Source organism: Pelophylax lessonae (assembly GCF_965119305.1).
Source record: "Pelophylax lessonae genome assembly, chromosome: 2".
Classification (NCBI taxonomy): Eukaryota; Metazoa; Chordata; class Amphibia; order Anura; family Ranidae; genus Pelophylax; species Pelophylax lessonae.
Window position 1 is genome coordinate 563,456,789 of NC_138769.1, and position 22,525 is coordinate 563,479,313.

The 22,525-nt window shown below is 41.2% G+C and overlaps 1 protein-coding gene across 1 annotated transcript; it reads left to right on the forward strand.

The window, feature by feature from the left end:
- Positions 1 to 8,311: 8,311 nt before the first annotated feature.
- On the forward strand, positions 8,312 to 21,526 carry PMEL (premelanosome protein). The gene is made up of 12 exons (XM_082248140.1): positions 8,312 to 8,468; positions 12,165 to 12,296; positions 13,209 to 13,355; positions 14,639 to 14,767; positions 14,870 to 15,031; positions 16,351 to 16,731; positions 18,643 to 19,158; positions 19,612 to 19,752; positions 19,862 to 19,955; positions 20,222 to 20,427; positions 21,176 to 21,263; positions 21,352 to 21,526. The coding sequence occupies exons 1-12, from the start codon at positions 8,402 to 8,404 to the stop codon at positions 21,500 to 21,502; spliced, it is 2,214 nt and encodes a 737-aa protein (XP_082104266.1). The 5' UTR covers positions 8,312 to 8,401; the 3' UTR covers positions 21,503 to 21,526.
- The last annotated feature ends 999 nt before the right edge of the window (positions 21,527 to 22,525 follow it).

Sequence of the window (22,525 nt, forward strand, 5' to 3'; positions counted from 1 at the left end):
GGAGATATATTTGATAGAGATTAATTCATGAATGCATTTTTAAGCATTGCGCATAATTTTTATTGGTATTAGGCTCATACGGTCCCTGTACAACAGAGCTCAGACAGAAGCAAAAGCAAAGCAGCACGAGATAAGAGGACAGATTTTCTAAGAAATTACCTCATCAGTCTGCTACTTCTCCTTTCACTGCCTAGTCACAGGCTGGGGGGGTGGAGACCTGGAATTGTTACGGAACTGCAGCAAAACAAATCAGGTACAAAGCATTTGGCGGGTAAAACAACTCCCAAATATGTATGTTATCTGTGTATTTAGCTATTTGTCCTAAGTTAAGCTTACAACTTTGTAAAAAAAAAAAAATCTAGCTCAGATTGATATATTTCAAGCATTTTTTTTCTTTTCATTTTGATAATTATTGCTTACAGATAGTGAAAACCCAACTTCACACTGGACCTCATGCAACTTGGATTCTGTGCCTCTCCACTCTTCCTCCAGACTCTGGGCCCCCTGATTTCCAAATGAAATGCAACATTTTCCACAGTTATTGATCATTTGGGGAGCCAGGTCATCTGCTGGTCTTGGTCCACTGTGTTTTATCAAGTCCAAAGTCAGCGCAGACCTCTACCAGGAAATTCTAGAGCACTTCATGCTTCCCTCTGTTGACCAGCAGAACTTGGCACCTGCCCACACTGCCAAAAGTACCAATACCTGGATTAATGATCATGGTATCACTGCTTGATTGGCCAGCAAACTCACCTGACCTAAACCCCATACAGAATCTGCGGGGTATTGTCAAGAAGAAGATGAGAGATGCCAGACCCAACAATGCAGATGAACTAAAGGCCGCTATCAAAAAAACCTGGGCTTCCATAACACCTTAGCAGTGCCACGGGCTGATCGCCTCCACGCCACGCCGCATTGATGCAGTAATTCATACAAAAGGAGCCCCGACCAAGTATTGAGTGCATACTACACTGTACATGGACATACTTTTCAGTAAGCCAACATTTCCGTATTAAAAATCCTATTTTTTTGGGGTCTTATGTATTATTCTAATTTTCTGAGTTACTGAATTTTGGGTTTTCACTAGTTGTAAGCCATATTCATCACAATTAAAAGAAAGAAATTCTTAAAATATATCACTCTGCGTGTAAGGCATCTATATAAAATATATGAGTTTCACTTTTTGAATTGAAAAATAAATTACCTTTTTGATGATATTCTAATTTTATGAGATGCGCCTGTTCATTGATCTAAATTAAACATGCACACAAGAGATCTGATGGCATAAGTAGCAATTACTAAGAACAAGGGACAGTTCCAAGTACAAATCCTGAAATCCAAAGACTATCCCTATATACCAGGAGCAGTTGAAAGATATGCTATTGAATCTATGAGGCAGTATTATGGTATTATGATGGCTATGCTTTTGCAATTATCTTTTGTTATATATTTAGGATATATATATATATATATATATATATATATACAGTATCTCACAAAACTGAGTACACCCATCACATTTTTTGTAAATATTTTATTATTTCATTATATCTTTCTATTTGACAACACTAAAGATATTAAACTTTGCTACAATGTAAAGTAGTGAGTGTACAGTTTATATAACAGTGTAAAAATGCTGTCCCCTCAAAATAACTCAACACACAGCCATTAATGTCTAAACTGCTGGCAACAAAAGTGAGTACACCCCTAAGTGAAAATGTCCAAATTGGGCCCAAAGTGTCAATATTTTGTGTGGCCACTATTTTTTTCCAGCACTGCCTTAACCTTCTTGGGCATGGAGTTCACCAGAGCTTCACAGGTTGCCACTGGAGTCCTCTCCACTACTCCATGATGACATCACAGAGCTGGTGATGTTAGAGACCTTGTGCTCCTCCACCTTCTGTTTAAGGATACCCCACAGATGCTCAATGGGGTTTAGGTCTGGAGACATGCTTGGCCAGTCCATCACCTTTACCCTCAGCTTCTTTAGCAAGGCAGTGGTGGTCTTGGAAGTGTGTTTGGGGTCGTTATCATGTTGGAATACTGCCCTGTGGCCCAGTCTCTGAAGGGAGGGGATCGTGCTCTGCTTCAGTATGTCACAGTACATGTTGGCATTCATGGTTCCCTCAATGAATTGTAGCTCCCCAGTGTCGGCAGCACTCATGCAGACTCAGACCATGACACTCCCACCACAATGCTTGACTGTAGGCAAGACACACTTGTCTTTGTACTCCTCACCTGGTTGTCGCCACACACGCTTGAAACCATCTGAACCAAATAAGTTTATCTTGGTCTCATCGGACCACAGGACATGGTTCCAGTAATCCATGTCCTTTGTCTGCTTGTCTTTAGCAAACTGTTTGTGGGCTTTCTTGTGCATCATCTTTAGAAGAGGCTTCCTTCTGGGACGACAGCCATGCAGACCAACGTGATGCAGTGGACGGCGTATGGTCTGGGACCTGACAGGTTGACCCCCCACCCCTTACGATAACACCAAATTTAACACACCTATTCCCCATTCACACCTGAGACCTTGTAACACTAACGAGTCACATGACACCGGGGAAAATTATACTTTGCTACAATGTAAAGTAGTGCGTTTCCAGCTTGTATGACAGTGTATATTTGCTGTCCCCTCAAAATAACTCAACACACAGCAATTAATGTCTAAACCGCTGGCAACAAAAGTGAGTACGCCCCTAAATGAAAATGTCCAAATTGGGCCCAAATAGCCATTTTCCCTCCCCGATGTCATGTGACTCATTAGTGTTACAAGGTGTCAGGTGTGAATGGGGAGCGGGAGCGTTAAATTTGGTGTTAATGCTCTCATTCTCTCATACTGGTCACTGGAAGTTCAACACGGCACCTCATAGCAAAGAACTCTGAGGATCTAAAAAAAAGAATTTTTGCTCCACATAAAGATGGCCTAGGCTATGAGAAGATTGCCAAGACCCTGAAACTGAGCTGCAGCATGGTGGCCAAGACCATACAGCAGTTTAACAGGACCGGTTCCACTCAGAAGAACAGGCCTCGCCATGGTCGACCAAAGAAGTTGAGTGCACGTGCTCAGTGTCATATCCAGAGGTTGTCTTTGGGAAATTAGTGCTGCTAGCATTTCTGCAGAGGTTGAATGGGTGCGGGGTCAGCCTGTCAGTGCTCAGACCATACGCTGCATACTGCATCAAATTGGTCTGCATGGCTGTCACCCCAGAAGGAAGCCTCTTCTAAAGATGATGCACAAGAAAGCCCGCAAACAGTTTGCTAAAGACAAGCAGACTAAGGACATGGATTACTGGAACCATGTCTTGTGGTCTGATGAGACCAAGATAAACTTATTTGGTTCAGATGGTGTCAAGCGTTTGTGGCGGCAACCAGGTGAGGAGACTGGGCCGCAGGGCCTTTGGAGATGGCTTATGGTAAAGAAATGAACATTCAATTCATGGGCAATAGCTCTGGTGGACATTCCTGCAGTCAGCATGCCAATTGCACGCTCCCTCAAAACTTGCAACATCTGTGGCATTGTGCTGTGTGATAAAGCTGCACATTTTAGAGTGGCCTTTTATTGTGGCCAGCCTAATGCCCCGTACACACGTGCAGATTATCTGAAGACTTTTGTCTGTAGACTTACCAAAACCATATAATATGAGGTCAAACCTAAACACTTTCAATTTGTATGCAATCCGGCAGGCCCTTGCACTACATAGAAAAGGTAAATCTGAAGACAAAAGTCTTCAGATAATCTGCACGTGTGTACGGGGCATTAGGCATACCTGTGCAATAATCATGCTGTCTAATCAGCATCTTGATATGCCACACCTGTGAGGTGGATGGATTATCTCAGGCAAAGGAGTAGTACTCACTAAAGGCCCATACACACGAGTCGAAATTCGTCCGACGACCGATCTACCGATTTTCGGCTTGTTAGTATGATGCTTCCGACAACCGACTCCGACTTTTCGGCCGAAAAAAATCTGGTGTGCAGGCTATAAAATTTTTGTCCTCCGTCAAAACACGACCGATTTTCGTGCAGTCGGTACAGATTTCGACAGAGAAAAATCTTATGAGCAAGACTGGGCATGCTCAGAGAAGAAAGAACACAAAGAAAGCAAACCAACACATGACATCACTTCTGAAGTAGAATTTTGTCGTGCGGGAAAATTCGTGTGCAGTCTAGGCACATTCCAACCAACAAAACACAACTCTGGATAAAAGATGGACGACCGGTCGGTGGAAATTAGTTGCGTGTGTACTAGGCTTAACATAGATTTAAACAGATTTATGAACACTATTTGAGAGAAATAGGCCTTTTGTGTACATAGAAAAAGTCTTAGATCTTTGAGTTTAGCTCATGAAAAATGGGGGCAAAAACAAAAGTGTTGCGTTTATAATTTTGTTCAATATATATATATATATATATATATATACATATATATATGTGTGTGTTTCTAAAAATAAATGCAGATTAGATAGATTTCTAAATTTCCATTCATATGATTCTAAAGATAAAAGAATGAAGTGCAAAGATTAAACATGCAAGTAGGTCACAGTTCAGGGACATCAAAGGATCATGTGACCTCTAAGTAGGACCAGAGCCTTTCATCAGCTGTCTCGTCTAATGAAGTGTAAAAGAGCAGGTGAGGCAGGGTTGGGATTAAGGCTTGCCTATAAATCAGGTGCTCCATGAGAGTTGTAGATCAGCAGTGGGGTAACTGGTCAGCTTGAAAGGACAAAGGCTGCTTGTTGATGGCTAGAAGTTATTTTTGTGATCTAAGCATGGTTTCTAATTAAGGTAGTGATGTATTTATTTTTATTTTTTTAAAGCTTCCATAACCACTTTTTACTTGTTCTAAGGACAGCTGTATGTGATAGTCCCTTCTCTGCCGTTGCTCTAGCTTTCAGCTTTGTCACTTTTTGGTTTAGATGTGTACACTGATCCAACCATCTTTGCACTATGCAATATTTCGTGTTTTTGGCTTGCTAACATTGGTTATGCGAAAGGTTGAGTATTCTACCCCCCCCCCCCCCCCCGCCTCTCTATGCCCTAAAGCTGATCTAGAAAGCAGTAACACTAAAGGCCCTTTCATACTGCTCCATTGAACAAAGTGGTAAAAATACATATGCATTTTTACTGTTTTCTGGACTCATGACACAGGTACCTCAGTACCTGTGAAACTTGGTCATTTGACCAAATGCATCATGTGTGTGTTGCTGATGCATTTGCTATTTATTTCAAGGGGGAGGTGTTTTCGGTGTGCTTTGTTCACATATGTGAATTGGATGCATTTTGAACTGTATCCAATTTGCATGACCTCTAAACTGCCTTTCTATGGAGCTGGTGAACATTTTCTGGATGACTGCAGTCTGTTTTTCAAAAGTGTCCGGTTCAGGTGTAATTTCAAGTGTTGTGTACTTAACAAATGTGCGCCTGAACTGGGGTAACAAAAATTCCCTGGACTCCTTAAAAATATTGCTCTGAAATCATGCCAGACATACTGAGCCTTAAACCTGCAGCAAGCAGAGTTTTCAAAAATGTAATGCAACAGTATGGAGAGTTCCAAAGGATTTAAAGGGATGCATTTTCTTTGGCTTCTTTTACCCCAAATTGGGTGATTGTGAAAGGGCATTTACAATATAACTTTATGGACATGGGGAGATATATATGCGTGTATGCTGGTTCAGTGATGCCATTCACACTGCATTGCTGTGCAGCTCACATGCAATGTCTATGCGATGCAAATTCAGCCATACAGATTGTATGGCTGAATTTGCATCGCATTTGGACCAAAAATGGTGCAGGACCTCCCCTTTTTTTTTTTTTTTTTTTTTTTTTTATTTTTGTCCACACTGGAATCGCTTTGCAACCGGATCTGGGATGTCATTAACTTTCTATTGACACATGTAGCGGTTCGCATAGGGAAGCGTGAACTGCCTGTGAGCCCTATGCGATGTGGGAACCGGTGTAACGTTAAAAAAACCATACCCCGTGAAGAAACCATACCCTCGTCACTTCCTGTGTGAAACAGCAGCAGTGCGCATGCTCAGAGCCTCGGAGACGTAACTGAACAGCAAAGAATATCACAAGTGCGCATGCTCGGAAGGTAGGAAATAATCACGGCACTGTGTGAAATGTAATACTTGCGGCGGTATAATTAAAACAGTTCGGCTGCAACTTCAAACATCTGCTCTCCTATTGCTGTCACTGCCCTGATCTCCCCTAATAAATATAAAAGCGGCGGCGGGTGTATGAGGTGTAAATGACCGGCTCCGTGATCCGCTTTTATATTAGGTGAGAGCAGGGAAGTGACAGGGGAAGGAGCGCAGATGATTGATGTTGCAGTGGAGCTGTTTTCATTTAACGGCGGCAAGTGTAACTACCGTGAGAAATCCATACCCTCCGTAGCGGAACCGGAAGTGACGAGGGTATGGTTTCTTCACGGGTATGGATTTTTCACGGAACACCGGCACTGGAATTGCGCTGGTTCCCACATCGTGCTAGTGTGAACTGGCACTGAAAAACAAAAAAAAGCAAAAGACAGAACTGCTCTGCTCGCTTGTTATGAGTCGGACTCTATATTGAAGCTATTGAATTAGCATGACATCAGGCAATTGGATATTTCAGGAGTGTTTAGCAATGACTGACTACATAGGTCTCCCAGCATTGGCATATAGTGATATATAACAATAATGGTGCTCACTTAACCACTTTAAGACCAGAAGTATTTGCAACCTTAACGACCAGGCCCTATTTTGCGATTTGGCACTGCGTTATTTAACAGACAATTGCGCAGTCGTACCCAAATTGATGTCCTTTTCCCACAAATGGAGCTTTCTTTTGGTGGGATTTGATCACCTGTGCGAGTTTTATTTTTTGCGCTATAAACAAAAAAAGCAACAATTTTGGGGAAAAAAAAAAAACAATTTACATTTTGCTATGACATTCTCCCAAAAAAAAAAATTAAAAATCCATTTTTTTTTAGGCCAATTTTGTTTTCTGCTACATATTTTTGGTAAAAAAAAATCGCAATAAGCGTAATTTGATTGGTTTGCGCAAAAGTTATTGCATCTACTAACTACGGGAAAGATTTGTCATATTTTTATTGTGGGGGGCTTTTTTTTTTTTTTTGCTGGACTGCGACATTGTGGCGGACAGATCGAACCCCTAACTGACATTTTTGACACTTTTAGGGGTACCAGTGATATTCCTACAGTAATCAGTGCTAAAAATATGCACTGTTACTGTAATAATGACACTGGCAGGGAAGGGGTTAACCCTGTGGGTAACCAAGGGGTTAAATGTAAGCCTAGGGGAGTGATTCTAACTGGGGGGCGTGGTTTGTGAAATGACCATAAACATGTGATCCTATGTAGAAGGATCACATGGGCTCTATGGTCATTGCAGGGAGGACGGTCGGCTGTGTTTACAACAGCCGATAGTCCTTCTCTCAGCGGGAAACCATTGCAGGTGTCAGGCGGCAATCTGAGCCGCCTCACCTGTGCATTGGCTTCCCCGCTGCCGAGTGGGGGTGGAAGCGCCCCCTAGCTCCCCACTCGCGACCGACGTAGACCTACGCCGGTTCACACAGGAGAGCCACCCTGCCTCAGTAAATCTGCGGTGGGTGGTCGGGAAGTGGTTAATTATGAAATGCCAATTGTATGGATGAGACGAGAGCCACAAGAAGCCTGCAGTCATAAAATGTTACCTCCAGGACTGCATACTTGTTCTGGGGAGATTTAATAAAACTGGTACACTCAGAATCTAGTGCACCTGTGCATGGTAATTAATCGGCTTTAAACTTCAGCTCGTTCAATTCAATTTTGGCTATAAAACCTGCAAGCTGATTGGTTTCTCTAGAGATGCACCAGATTTTGTACTCCAGTTTTGCTAAATAACCCCCAATGTGTTTAAGCCAGAAAACTGGCATCATGGCCAGGCAAATGGCATTCTTGGATGAAGAGCGCAACAATGGAAGCCTGTGAATATCTCCCAGCACTGGTTTACTGTAAAGTTAGGCAGTGCCCCTAGCAGCAACTGCTTGCAGGGTTCAGTTCACAGGTAGGCAGAGCCTATTTATCCAACCTTGCACCTGAATACATGCGTTTGATCATTTTACGGTTTTCTAAAACTACAGAGACATGGCGTATGGATTGGTTTATATAAGTATTACACATGATGATTATGGAGAATCACAAGGGATATCTGGCCCGGGGGGGTCAACTGTCCACTGTGCATAGTGTGGCTTATGAGATGAACAGGAATGTATTAATTCTGGTAATGTCATGCTGAAGAGGTGTGACTATGCTAATAAGTGCCTGTTGGATGTTTTAATAGGGGGACCTTCATTATTTCTTCCACTGTGTGCTTTAGTCCTGGTTGGGAAGTAAACGGGTGATTGAACAAGGCATGATGAGAGGGGTCTGGAATTTGGCTGTTCTCTGGCTGCTGTGTGCTGGAATAGAGGCTCAGAACAGTAAGTATGGCACACTCAATAACTTGATTTCACCATCTGCAAGCACTTCATAGTTCTTAACAGCTATACATTAAGATAGAAGCATCTTTCCTTTTGGAATACTTGGGGGGGGTTATTTTGTGGGTTTTTTTTTTTTTTTTTTTTTTTTTGGGTTAGGGCTTCCCATTTGTAGAGCATGCACAGGAGGAATTATGCAGAAAAAGGCTGCAGGTGGCCAATCATGAGGTTGGGCATACTATCAGTCTGTATGTATAGGCTTTTTTTTATATATATATATATATATATATATATATATATATATATATATATATATATATATATATATATATATATATATATATATATTTTACAAAGGCGTATTGCCCAGTACACACACTATCAGAATATCTGATGACAAAAATCTTTCGGAGCAGTCTTAAAATCTGATTTAGTACACAGCTTTCGAGAGTCGATCACTACAGTGTAACCAACCATAACCGAAACGGCAAGCATGAAAAGTTCTCATACAATACCAGATTGTGCAATATTCACCTGGGGAAAAAAAGACCATGCATGCTCTGAAATGAAAGAATACATCACTTCCCAAGTTGTATTGTCTGAGAATTTTCATGCCTTTAGTAACCTCTTTTTCGATCTGAGACTAGCATGCAACAAAAAAATGGATTAGCACAATTTCAAACCTGCATCTTGTTGCGAGTTTGGGGGCAATTTATAAGACCTATATGTGCGGGTTCATGCACGGATGTCTATTGGAGTCACCAAAAGTAGTACAGAAATTACTTTTGGGACAGTGCTGGCAATAGGCTCTGATTTTACATGTCAAATCAGCCCAATGTGAACACGAGCTTCTACCTACACTGTTTGATCTATGCCTAGATCTAAAACTGTGTTTTTTTTTTTTTGTTTTTTTTTTTGCAGCTGTGGTGTCTGTGCACCCTTAAAGCTAGCTTTTTAACCCAAATGTGAATCTTTTAGTACGTTACATCTTACCTTTTCTTAGGTGTGATTTCGGCATTAGATTTCCTTATTCCCTTTTATTTTTTTTATTTTTTTTGGCTTTCTTTTTATTTTCATCTGGTAATCCAGACAGTTAGGCTGTGGCCATACATAATTTTCTTTTATCTACAATTTTCTTTACCTTCAACTATGTAGTGCCTACTTGATTGCATACAAATTAAGTGTTCAGGTTTTCTCGTATGCTTTGGTAAATCTAAAGGAAAATTTGTATGAAGTGTGGCCAGCTATACTCAGTTTGAATCTCGGCCGGTTCAGCAGGAACTGGCCAAGATTTGAACCGTTAATGGGCAGGCTCAATGTACCAAATTGGATCAATCTTGGGTACAACCAGCCTGCCGGATTCTCCTGAGATATAGCAGCCACTAGTGATTATCACTGTCTTCTCCTGGCAGGGGAGACATTGTCCCAGCAGGAGGGATTATTGCATTAGAACTGTCTGTGTTGATAGGAATATTGAGTTAACTTTTCTGTAACCTGCGGTTGCAGGAAAGAAATTTACTACTTTAGCGTGTTCTTTGTCAGTCTCTCTACCAGCTGTATCAGCGTACAGGGATGGAATTAACGATTCAACGCTGGCAGGATTGCCAAAAAATGCTCAGCTTTTATGTACATTTTTATCCCAGAAGGAAAGTGCTGCTGTTGTCCATCCAATACAGGTGTCCCTGGCCAGGTCACCAGGGAAAAAAAATTCAGCCCCCACATCTAATGATTAATAACTGCAATATATTACATTTTAAGGTTTAATTCTGCTTTAAGTATACCATGATCTAGCTGCAAGTGCACTGGTGTATGGGTATGGTTGTACTAAGTGGAAAATGGATGGTGGGTCTAAGATGTTGCATTTCCTAATAATTTAGGCCAATTGAATGATGAAGTCCTCTAATGGGAAGGAATTTCTAATCCACCTTACTTTTTGGTGGTGCAGGGTCTAGGAGAGGCACTGGGGTTTTATTTCCAAGTCTCTGAACATGAGTGAGCTATTGGGTGTGTTAGGAGGCTGCCTTCAGGTAGGGTGACTGTTTGATGGTCCATGCTGGTCAGAGGACAGGGTTTGTGGGAAGGTGTGTGTGTCAAAAGACCTGAATGTAACATGCATGACAAAAAGGCGTGGGGGGATTTCTATCAGCAGTTCATCTACCAATTTAGCAGTTTGGAATATCAGATTGCTATGTGGAGTGAAGCATACCTCATACATGCAGCACTTCATGATTTGACTATGTGGTTCACAGCTTATTTCCAAATTGTGAACAGTAAGTTTTGCAAAACCCTTCCAGTCATCTGGCCCTTGTATGTCAAATGGTTAACACACTAACCACTTGCTTGTCACCACCAGCCTGCAGTATTCCTATGGTATGCAAAGTTGCTTGGTTATAAAATGACCATCAAAACTGACAGTGAATACCTATTTATTATAGAAAACTGATGGGCAGAGAATGAGAAGCTGCCACTGCTGGTCTCCTAAAAATTGTATTTGCTGGCTCTATTTTCACTGGGGTTGATTTAATAAAGCTGGAAAGTGAAGAATCTGGTGCAGTTGTGTATGGTAGCCAATCAGCTTCTAACTTCAGTTTTGTTCAACTAAGATTTACCATCAAAACTGGAAGCTGATTGGTTTCTATGCAGAGCTGCAGCAAATTTGCACTCCTGTTTTGGTATATCAACCCCACTATTTTAACTGGCCCAGTGTGAAAGATACAGGTTTTAAGGTCAAACATCTGAATTGCAACTGCAGATTAGTGACTAAAAATGCTACTCTGGCTGTCATTTTGCTCCAGAGGGGATGTGATTGCAGTGGCAGCCCAATTCTCTGTACCACTTATGTATGGTGCTGTGCCACTCGCACTGCATTTCCAATGGTCACAGTGGACATTTGATTGCTATAGACTCAGTACCTTAGACACCAGGTTTTTTTTTTTTTTTTTTTTTTTTTTTTATTTATAATAAATAAATTGGGATTTATTGTGATCTAATCTATAGTTTGCTGTGTACTGCAGCATTTCCTGATTGTATGACCTTCAGTTTAATTGCAAACAAAAGGTAAATTGGTGTTATTGAGGAGTTTTTGAGCATTTGTAAACCACATCTGACATTCCTGGTGAACATCACTTATTTAGACCTTTTGAAGGGTATCCATCTGACAATGATTAGGGGGGGATTAATAATGGCCGAACTGATGTATGCAATCCTGATCAGTGGGCACATGGATTTTATCGTTGCTTAAATGGTCACTTTTAATGAAAGTGTGGTATTTATAAAAAAAAAATCGTATTCCTGGGTTGCCAATGGTAACTTTGAGGGTGCAGAGAGGGGGGGGGGGGGCGGCGATGTCGTTAGCACTATCATCTCTACTCTGTTCCCAGACAGCATCAGGTCAGATGCCTCAGCTGAGTGTCACATGTAGAATTCCAAGAGGATTGAATGGCCGTGTGACCCATCTCTGCCTAAAGCCCCTCAGCACGACTCCAGTATGTACATCACATGCTGATTCCAGGGGCTTTGGTGAGCCAAGAATTCTGATGGAAAGGGTGGGGTCAGACTGTATTCTGCATCAATGGAATTTGTGTTTTAGCATGTGACTCTCAAACTGGAAGTGTACTCAGTTTCAGAATATACACCTGCTCTAAATCTAGAGCTAAAAACCAGTACAGCGCTCTAATACTTTGTATATTATCATTGCAGGATCTCGGAGTAGGGTTCAGCAAACCAAATCAGAGGTGCAGAGTAATAAGCGCCCTCCCTTCAGGTCATGGAACAGTCAGATGTACCCAATCTGGAAAGGCAGTGAGTCACAGAAAAGAGACTGCTGGAAAGGTGAGACGTCCAGACTGTTATACATTCACACTCCTATATTTTAATATTTGCAAAATAAAAAAATATTACTGCACAGGTGATAACCTAAGTGAAATAAAGTAAAGTTGCCTGGAATATCACGAGAGAACCAATTGTGCAAAAAATCAAAGATTGATTAATGTGCACCTCCACTGTGATAAACGGGATGTGAGCTCCCTAGATCTCTAGGCTCCATGTCCTGAGTCTAGACAAGCGTTTTAAATAATGATCCAGCACTCAAAGCGAATCCCTCAGTGGTTAGACTGAGACGCAGTGTGTCTGAACTAACCACGCCAATGAGCTTGTATACAAGTTGTTTTTATCCTGGGAACTGCCATTTTAACTGCTGACTATTCACTGGATTGCTGTAAGTGTTTAGTAACTTTTTATTCCTCAAAGGTTTTACGCTGTGCATCCCCCCCCCCCGCTTTCTTATTGGTCCCCTTTTAAGGAACACCAGGGGGTAGGTTTGGCCAGCCATGTTGCCTTCCTTTCTGGTCTAACCACTGAGGGATTCACTTGAGTGCTGGATCAATGTTTACCGGTTGTCTAGACTCCTGTAATGTGGCGTCTAGAGATCTGGTAAGCTCACATCCTGTTATCACGGTGGATATTCATCTAAACAATCCCAATTTCTTTGGATATTCCTTCAATGGACTTTGTCACTATGCACTTTAGTGTTCCAAGCATTTTTTTTTTTTTTTTTTTTTTTTTTTTTTTTTTTTTTTTTTTTAATTTATGTTCATTTGTAAGATTTGTAGCACTGATCTACACATATCATTAACATGGCATTGCAATATGGCATTTCTCTCATTTGTCCAGTAGGTGTGACATTTTTGTAGCAGATGTTGCTTTTTTGTACATGTCTAATGAAGAAAAATGTCTTCCTTTCAGGAGGTCAAGTGACCTTTAGTGTCAAAAACGATGCACCAACCTTGACTGGTGCCAAAGCCACCTTCTACATCCAGATAAACTTTCCACAGAATCAGACGGTGCTACCTGGTGGACAAGTGGTCTGGAACCAAAACCGCACTGACAATGGCAAGTATAATCAAAAACCTGTCAGACCTGAAAACTTCGGGGGGGGGGGGGATGACTTTCCAAATGTGTAGCCTGGCATATTGGGGAGCTTCTGCCCCAGAACAAGCTTACAGGACGGAAGTTTAAGAAAATTGGCTACAATTAAAATTAAAATGCCATTGCTAGTTGCCTGGCTGCCATGCTGACCTTCTTGTCTTCAATATTTGTGCTGTCATGGAGCAAGTATATGCTTAAGGATCTGATATTCCTGGTCTGCATATCTGTTTGGCATGCCAGTTATCTCCTGCTGGTAAGATTTCCTCCATCTCCTGTCCTGGAGAAGAACTGGAAATTAGATTCTCCTTATTCTGACAACCCAGATTTTTCCGTCGCTGTCTGACAATGGTTGCAAAGGCTGATTTCTCCTCACTGGAGCAATGAGAACTTTACACGTTTCTATCCAAAACCAGACAGAAGCTCTGTCTGTTTCAGGAAAAATGTTGCCTTTACCCACAACGGATGGTTTACCTTTTTTAGGAAAATATGTGCATTAACTTTTCCCTAAAGGAGTGCAGATCATGGGTGCAATTTTTGGCCTCCTGCACGCTTTCTGTTGAGACCCTATACAGGCTTTTGGGTTTGATATCTGGAGTAAGAGTAAATGGACCATGAGTGCACTGATCAGTATGCCCATAGTCCATTGAGAACTAAAAGCTGTCTGCCACAGTGGAAGATTCGAGTTGTAGTTCTGTTAGATCAGTTTAAATGATATGGCTGTTTGGGTGGAACATAGCCATGCACTTATCACTGTGTGTTTGTTTTTTTTTTTTTTTTTTTTTTTTTTGGGGGGGGGGGGGGGGGGGAATTCACTAGTCAGAAAATTGCCATGTTGGCATTCACATCCTGGCACAGCCAAAGGGTTTCAGACTTCACTGGTATGTGCTGACTCTCTAGATGGTAAAGTCGACAACTGTCCTGGGGCTTGCATCTTTAACCCTTCTACTGCGACAATCTAAGGGTTAATGCTGAACAGAACTTGCTTTAACAACCACTTGTAGAAGGACCCCTAGACTCAGTTGCCAATGACTTTTCATGGTATGCAGCTATTCATGAGGAAGGAAAACCTACTGATCACTAGATCTTCTTCTTGATCTCTTCCTTCAACCGACTCGTCTGTCCCGGATCCCCTGCTGCCCCACCAGATTTTCATATTTGGTTGAATTCTATCTATCCATGGTACTAAGAACCTGAGGACAAACCTTGTTTCAGGGATAATTGATACATTTTCTGTTTCTTTCTAACAGGTACCTGGGCTCCAGTTTACCCTGATGAGGGCACAGAAGGTTCTGAGTGTAAATTTCCAGATGGCAGTCCTTTCCCACGTGATTCTGAGAAAAGGCACAGCAAGTTTGTCTATGTCTGGCAAGCATGGGGTTAGAAACGGTGTATTAATACTCCATTCCCCCTCCCCTATTCAAGTTTTTAAACCTGACTTGGTTTGTTTTAATTGGGTTTTGTTTCTTTTTACCCTACAGGTAAGTACTGGCAGGTAGTAGATGGCCCCTCCTCCAATCTAACAGTCGATACAGATGGTATTCCTCTTGGCTCATACACAATGGAAGTGGTTGTGTACCATTATCGTGGAAGACAAAAGTTTATACCCATTGGCAGCACCTCCTCTCAGTTTGCAATCACTGGTAAGTAAAATTGTGATAACTGGGGTTATTTTTCTTCCCCCTCTGCTAAGGAAATTGGGTTAAAAGCTTAAGTTTACTTAATTTACAAAGTCTGCCTTATTTACTATTTTTACACATCTGCCCTTGACATCCAGTAGTACAGATTTTGTTGGTGTGGCATACATGTTGATCATGTGAGGCGTTCACTAACTATGCTAATGGAGGGGGGGGGGGGAGGTAGAGGAGCTTAGTGGGTATTACCATAAAAACCTGCATTCTTCAGGATATCAGGTCTTTGTTATGGAGGGGATTGGATAAAGCTACAAAGTGGAAAACTCTAAGGGCTCATGTACACTGCAACTTGTAAAAGGCCGTTTAGGAGCAGTTGGGCTTTTTTTTTTTTTTTTTTTTTTTTTTTTTTTTTCCCAGAAGCCCCCCATCTGTTATCTTATCTGTCCATGTACACAGGGTCATTTACAGGCAGTTGAGTTCAGTGATGTTTTTTGGAAAGCAATTATTTGCGTTCGAACGTGTTTCCCGGCGTTTCAAATGCAAAAATGGCGACCAAACGCGTCCACCCGTGTTTAGCGCTTGCGTTTTCAGGAGGCCTTTATATATAATATTTTCATTCAAATGAAAATGGCTGAAAAACATATATTTCTGTTGCATTGTAGGTGTTTGGGAGGGTCTCCTGATGTGTTTTGCAAAAAAACGCCTCTGAGCCTAAACGCGACACAACGGGCTTTTTTTAAACTTCGTTCTGTAGCTGTCAAGTTCCAGCGTTCAAAGGACTTTTTCAAATGTCCCGTGTACATGTAGCCTAACTGTTGCCTTTATCTGGTTTTAGGGGGGGAGGTCCAAATTTACACTTTAAGCCAGTGGTTACATTCTATTGTCAAATTTTTGATGTAGGCTTTTAAGGTTTTGAAGAATTTAAATTGAATCACTGGAGTATGACTGACTGGTACTGAGGCTTTCCCTGAAGTTCTGCTTTTAATCTGTCATGTGGCTGTAGACTATGGGCTTTCCTCAAGAGTTAAAGCTCTTAATACTTCTGGGCTATACAGTAGATGTCAGTAATGTGCATTATGGGAGAACATCAGGAGATGATTTTGTAACTGTACAATCCCTACAGCATCCGGTAAATGATCATATAATTTTTTTTTTTTTACCTCCCCTGCCTGGTCTATCAAGTGAGTTGAATCCTGTTAACAGTGTAGTACATCATTCCTACAACGGTTTTAGTCAGTAAAACACACATTGTCCTTATACAAAATAATTTTGTAGACTAATATATAAATATTGTAAGATTTGTAATCTATTATATTTATATTTTACAGATCAGCTACCAGTTTCTGTATCCATATCACAAGTTCTTGACCTGGACCAGGAGGACCAGCGCTTTATCCAAAATAGAGCAGTTTCCTTCTCTGTAGCAGTTCATGACCCAAGTAACTATCTTCAAGCAGCTGATATCTCCTTCTCCTGGGATTTTGGAGATCAGAGTGGCACATTTATCACCCGCAACACAGCAGTCACCCATACATACATTACCCCTGGTGTTTTTAATGCAAAAGTTGTTGTGCAGGCTGCCATTCCAATCACTCCGTGTGGTGGTACTGTTGCTGTGATAACAACTGCACAGGTGGTGGGCTCTACAGCTCAACCTTCAGAGGCTTCAACAGGAGCAGCTGCCGTAACTACATCTGGTGGGCAAACTGGTAAGTTCTACAAGAGGTCTGTCTTCTCTTCTCCCCCCCCCCCCCCCCCATGAAAAGTAATAGTACATCATCCAAGGCACCTGGATAATGGCTGCCATTATGTGAAGGAAAGCAAAACTTTTGGCATTAAGTCTTGACAAGAAGTAAAAAAACGACTTCATTCTCTGAGTTGTATAAAGTACTCGAAACCCATACTTGAGTAAAAGTACAAGTGCTCGATCAAAAAGTGACTTGAGTGGAAGTGCTCAATCAAAAAGTGACTTGAGTAGAAGTACTAAAGTATTCAACATTTTTTGTACTTAAGTATTGCAAGTAGTTTTTAAAAAATTTTGCTACTCATGTACTGAAAGTAAAAGTACCAGTAGTTTTGAAGAAAAAATTGCTACTCAAGTACTGAAAGTAAAAGTACAAGTACTGTTATGTAGGTTAAAGAAAAGTCAAAAGTTTGAACATCATATTGTTTTTTATTATTTCAAATGCAGCTTTTATTTATACATACAGTAGCATTTAGTTTCGTATGCGCTGATAATACACATGTTTTGAGCTTCATGAAACCTGCCATCTACTGTTCTGGCAGTGGTAATTTTTATAATAGTAACGAGTAACTATGCAGCACAAAAAAATATTGGAGTAGAAGTATTAATCGAAAAAATGTAGTAAAGTGGAAGTAGGAGAAAATTCTACTCTAGGAAAGTACAGATACCGCCTTTCCGTACTTAAGTACAGTAGTGAAGTAGTTCTACTTAGTTACTATACATCTCTGCATTCTCTTAAGGATGGCATATGAAGTTCTATTACCAGTTTCCTTCAGTTTAGTGTATAACACAGTATCCCGTAGCATAGCGATAGCCTTCTATGAATTGTAAATCGCTAGCAAAATCATGTTTAAGTTCAGTGTAAGCTGGTGCATGTGACAAAAGGGGGGGGGGGGGCTGTCACATACAGTATCTCAAGTGAGTACACCCCTCACATTTTTTTGGTGAGTATTTTATTATCTCCATGTGACAACACTGAAGAAATTACTCTTTGCTACAATGATATAATAAAATATTTATAAAAATGTGAGGGGTGTACTCACTTTTGTGAGATGCTGTATATTCTGAAGTACTACCATAAACCTGAAACTTAACAAATCACAAACCCTGGTGTATTGCATTAGAAAAAGTACACAGGGTTTATGTATTATGCCCTATCCTCATTCAATGCCCCCCCCCCCCTCAGTTTCATAACTGAGATTATTCGCTACTACAAATCCCTAATTCCAAACACCGCTCACCCTTTCATGTGCGGATATTCCACTTCTTGGTAGTACACAAACGATGTAGCTAAAAGTATGGCAAGTGATCTCCATATATTTAGTAATCCCCTTATGTTATACATTTATTTATTTTTTTTTTTAATGCATGCATCTGTTATTTTCGGGTTATTATTGGACTGAATTGAATTCTTCCTGTCAACTTTATATTCTCCTCCCCTTGTCAACCAACTGAGATCCCATAGCTCTCAGGTCGAAGCAATAGTATCAGCCTCCCCTTTGGGAGGAGCAATTCCAGAGAGCACCAATGGCCTCCCCTGTAAGAATAGCTTTATTTGTAGGACCTGGATAACTACCAATGGTAGGCTTGGAAAATAAGGGGTATTGAATACCCCAGTGTAGGATCCAAATTTAATGGGTTATTCCAATTAGGAAAGATTTGGTCACTAATCAACCAATTGCGGCACAAACTGATTTTTGAGTGTTAATGGCTACTCTTTTAGCCGTAAAATTTAAAAATTGTTCTGATTTCCCCCCCCCCCCCCCCCTAAGGGGAATACAGGTGCAAGAGCTAAATTGGTAAATGGTTAATTTTTCCCTCCTATCAATTTATGAATTTTTGTTCAACTGTGCAACTATTTTTATTTTACCTACAGTTGCACCCAGTAGTGCTGCAGTTCCAGGTAACTCGACACTGTTGGACACCGAAGCTAACTCCTTGATAACTGTTGCTTCCCTAAATGAAGAGGTTAATGTAGAACAAGAAGAGGACTCTGTAATTGCAACTGCTGTTCCTGAAAATGAACAAGCCTTGCCAGCAGATGAGGCGGAAGCTGCAACAGCAGTTGTGGCCACAGACACTGCTGCTAACCAGGCTGTAGTGGCTGTTACCCAACCAGAAGCAGTGGGCACAGAGGCTACCCAGGATGTAATTCCAAGTGAAGAATCTGTGTTGACAGATGTGCCATCAGACACTCCAGATCAGCTTGAAGTAAATGCTGCACCAGTTACCGAGGCTGCCCAAGATGTAATGCCAAGTGAAGAATCTGTGTTGACAGCTGTGCCATCGGACACGTCTCCAGATCAGCTTGAAGTAAATGCTGTACCAGTTACTGAGGCTGACCAGGATGTAGCTACTGCCCAGGATGTAGCTACTGCTGTACCAACACAAGGTAGGTGTCTCTAAAGGTACAAATCTTGTCCTCCTGTAAAGTGTTTTTTTTTTTTTTTTTTTTGGGATACCCGTGTAGTATCCATAAGGAATATGGCGTGTCATCAGATACTTCTATTTCTAACTGACCGTGATGGCCAGATGCTGCACAGTAAGTAGAATACCCATGTTGCATAGGGAAGATGACTCTTGTGAATGGGTGCCAATGCAGCCCATTCAGTGGACTTTTCCATGATTGTAAAAGACTAGACATTAGTCTTTTTGCAGAACATGTCAAGGTTACATTTAATGTAAAGGACAGTTCACTAAAAACAAGGGTTTAATTGGTGTTGGAATAGATTCTGTATCTCCCGGATTTTTGCATACTTGCAGGTGGTGTGTGTGTGACCCTTTCGGAGAAGGGTGTTAGCCAACTTTTATATAAATATATATATATATTTTTTTTTTTTTACAGCTGTGGCAAATCAAGTTGTAACAGTCACAGAGGAAAATGGTGAAGTGTTGCTGCTGGCCAAGCGCCAGGCACCAGAAGGACCCATTGTAGGATGTTTGCTTTATCGTTATGGAACATTTGCTGCTGACTTAGATATTGTCTGTAAGTCTTTTGAGCAAAATACACCCTTCTCCTCCCCCCCCCCCCCTTCTTGTGTGGGTGGGGTTTTTTCTTCCCTGAATCTGAATGATGCATTTCTTTCTTTACATAGCGGGCATTGAAAGTGTACAAATTGTGCAAGTGGAGCCAGTTGTATCTGTGGGGCTTGAGAATACAGTGGACCTTACAGTCACATGTCAAGGAAGGTAAGTGTGCGTACCATTGGTATAAGATGCAAGTGCTTAATCTGCAGTTCTGCTTAATGAAAATTTATACCTTATTTTTTTTTTTTATACTTTGGTTCTATGACCGGTGTATATACTAGCGATGAAAGTGTTTGTTTTTTAGAAGAAACTGTTGGGTTTTAATAGTACTTTAGTGCATATTTTGGGTCCAGGTCAATGAAGTACCTTAAAGATTTGTGAACATGAACTAGCTACACCTGATACAACTCTCTATGCTCACTTTGTAGTGTACCAAGACAAGTATGCACTGTAATATCTGGCCCTGACTGTAATGATCCACAGCAGACGGTATGCAGCCCAGTGGAACCCTCTTCTGACTGCCAGCTGGTCCTGCGTCAAGCCTTCAATGAAACAGGGGTCTTCTGTGTTAATGTGTCATTGGCTGATGATGTTAGCTTGGCTGTTGCCAGCACTCAAGTTAGTGTTTCAGCAGGTAGGTAGCAGTAAAAGCTTCTGTGGCTATCTGTTTTTTTTTTCCCTCCTGTTGTCACTGTATACAGCACTACAGTGCAAATGGTAACCTGCTTTCCGTGGATGATCTGGCAGGTGGTTCTACACATATGGAGAAACTCGTAATGAAAGGACCAACAGCCTTTAGTTGAGCATTTTACCTATTCCTTGATTTGTGACTCAGAAGACCTATCCTGGAATATATGTTGTGGAGTCGACAGATTTGCAAAGTGTCTTGCTTTTATTATAAAGATGCTGAAGCGTTTGCCAAATTTCCCATGATGCTAATGCATTCTGCAGTGCAGTAGAGCATCATGGGGAAATGCAATTCCAAAACATCTGGGGTGCTAAGGTTTGCCATCACTGGTGTAGGCTGTGCAACTGGCATGCAAGAATGGAATGCAAGACACCTTTTTTATGCCAAGAGTGTCTTAATTGGCTCTTTTATAAAATGCAAACTGTCCGTATTTTGAATTTAGTGAATTCTTTGCACCAGGACATAAAGTGGAGAATTATAACTGCCCAATTTTGGTGGATGAGTCAAATGTTGCATATGAGTCATGCAGCTGGGTTTTATATTCCCCCCCCCCACCCCATAGACTATACCACTATTGGGTTTCAGAATTATGTATGGCCTGATTAGGCTATCCCTCCTTTCTTGGCTAATGAACCAAAAGTGCAGGGAGGCATGTCCTGAGGTCTAATCTTGTATCCTACTGTTCCTTCCACAGGTGCAGCATCTTCAGTGAATGGAATTGCTGTTACAGTTGGTGTTCTCCTGGCTGCTCTTGCAGTAGCTGCTGTTGCTTACACTTACAGGTATGCACTTGAGGTAATATCCAGCTCATGGAAATGTGCAGTTTACAAAGACCAGCCTTTTATTTTTATTTTTTTTCCCTCAACTTAGGCATGTGAAGTCATACACCCCAATCAGAAGTGGCCAAGCAACTGGTAACTGGTTTCCTGATCGTCCATCTCTTTGGCTCTTCATTCAAAATGCCCTTGGCCGATCTGCCAGTGGGGAGAATAGCCCACTTCTAAATGGTCGGGTAGTGTGAGGCAAAGGACAAGAATGGAGAGTTGGCATAAAAAGCTTTGCTATATGCCTTGTACACAAAATTGGGACAATGTTTTGTTTTTCTATGCTGGATATCATGCTATTGACATGTTGTCCTGAATAAATTCAGGTGGTATAAACCTACACGATGGTTCTTTTCCTTCTGGAGGAGTTCATTGGCTGAACTCTTGGCCACCAATAAATGATCTTAAACATTCATATTTTGATGTCTGACTTCTGTCTTGTCCAACACAACCATAGTGCAATGTTGATGAAATGATGGCAATGGCACATGATGCTAAAAAAGGACAGATAGGGTTTTCTCGGTTCTCTGAACAGCATAATCTTCCTGCCTACCAGGGAGATTTGGGGGCCTCTTCTCCGTACTTCATCCCAATGTGCTGTTGCTTCCAGTTAGGGATCTTTAAAACAAGACCTTTTTTTAAGATGTGATGGTGAGTCCAAATTGATGAAAGAAGGTGCATTTATTCACTGCAGTGGGAGGATACCTTTTTACAGAAGCTGTTTAAAGTGATAAAAAAAATAGATTTTAAATTTTTTTTTTTTTTTTTTTTTTTTGGGAATGTTTTATAGCAGAAAATAAAAAATAGAGGTTTTAGTTGCACAACAGTTGCCAATATATGTGGAAGCTGCACTGCCTCATCAAGGTCCCTCTGTAAAATTTGTTTATTACTCTAATACAGGGGTCTTCAAACTGTGGCCCTCCAGTTGTTCAGGAACTGCAAATCCCATCATGTCTGTGAATGTCAGTTTTACTATGTCTCATGGGATGTGTAGTTCGCAACAGCTGGAGGGCCATAGTTTAAGGATCCCTGCTCTAATATTTGGGGGTCTACATATAAGGCATATATAGCAATGCATAAATTAAGGGCAGGTATGCCTGGAAGCGGCTCTCCTCATAGACTTCTGGGTTGGCGTATATATTTTTCTTTTGTATGCCAGTGTCCCTCTTTAACCACTTCAGCTCCGGAAGGTTTTACCCCCTTAATGACCAGGCCATTTT

What these genes read in the sequence shown, in the direction of transcription:
- PMEL (XM_082248140.1), top strand. Translation starts at nt 8,402, where the DNA reads ATGATGAGAGGGGTCTGGAATTTGGCTGTTCTCTGGCTGCTGTGTGCT. An exon ending in CTCTCAGTTTGCAATCACTG is followed by an intron (nt 15,032 to 16,350) that starts GTAAGTAAAATT and finishes TATATTTTACAG; the next exon opens with ATCAGCTACCAGTTTCTGTA. An exon ending in TACATCTGGTGGGCAAACTG is followed by an intron (nt 16,732 to 18,642) that starts GTAAGTTCTACA and finishes TTTTACCTACAG; the next exon opens with TTGCACCCAGTAGTGCTGCA.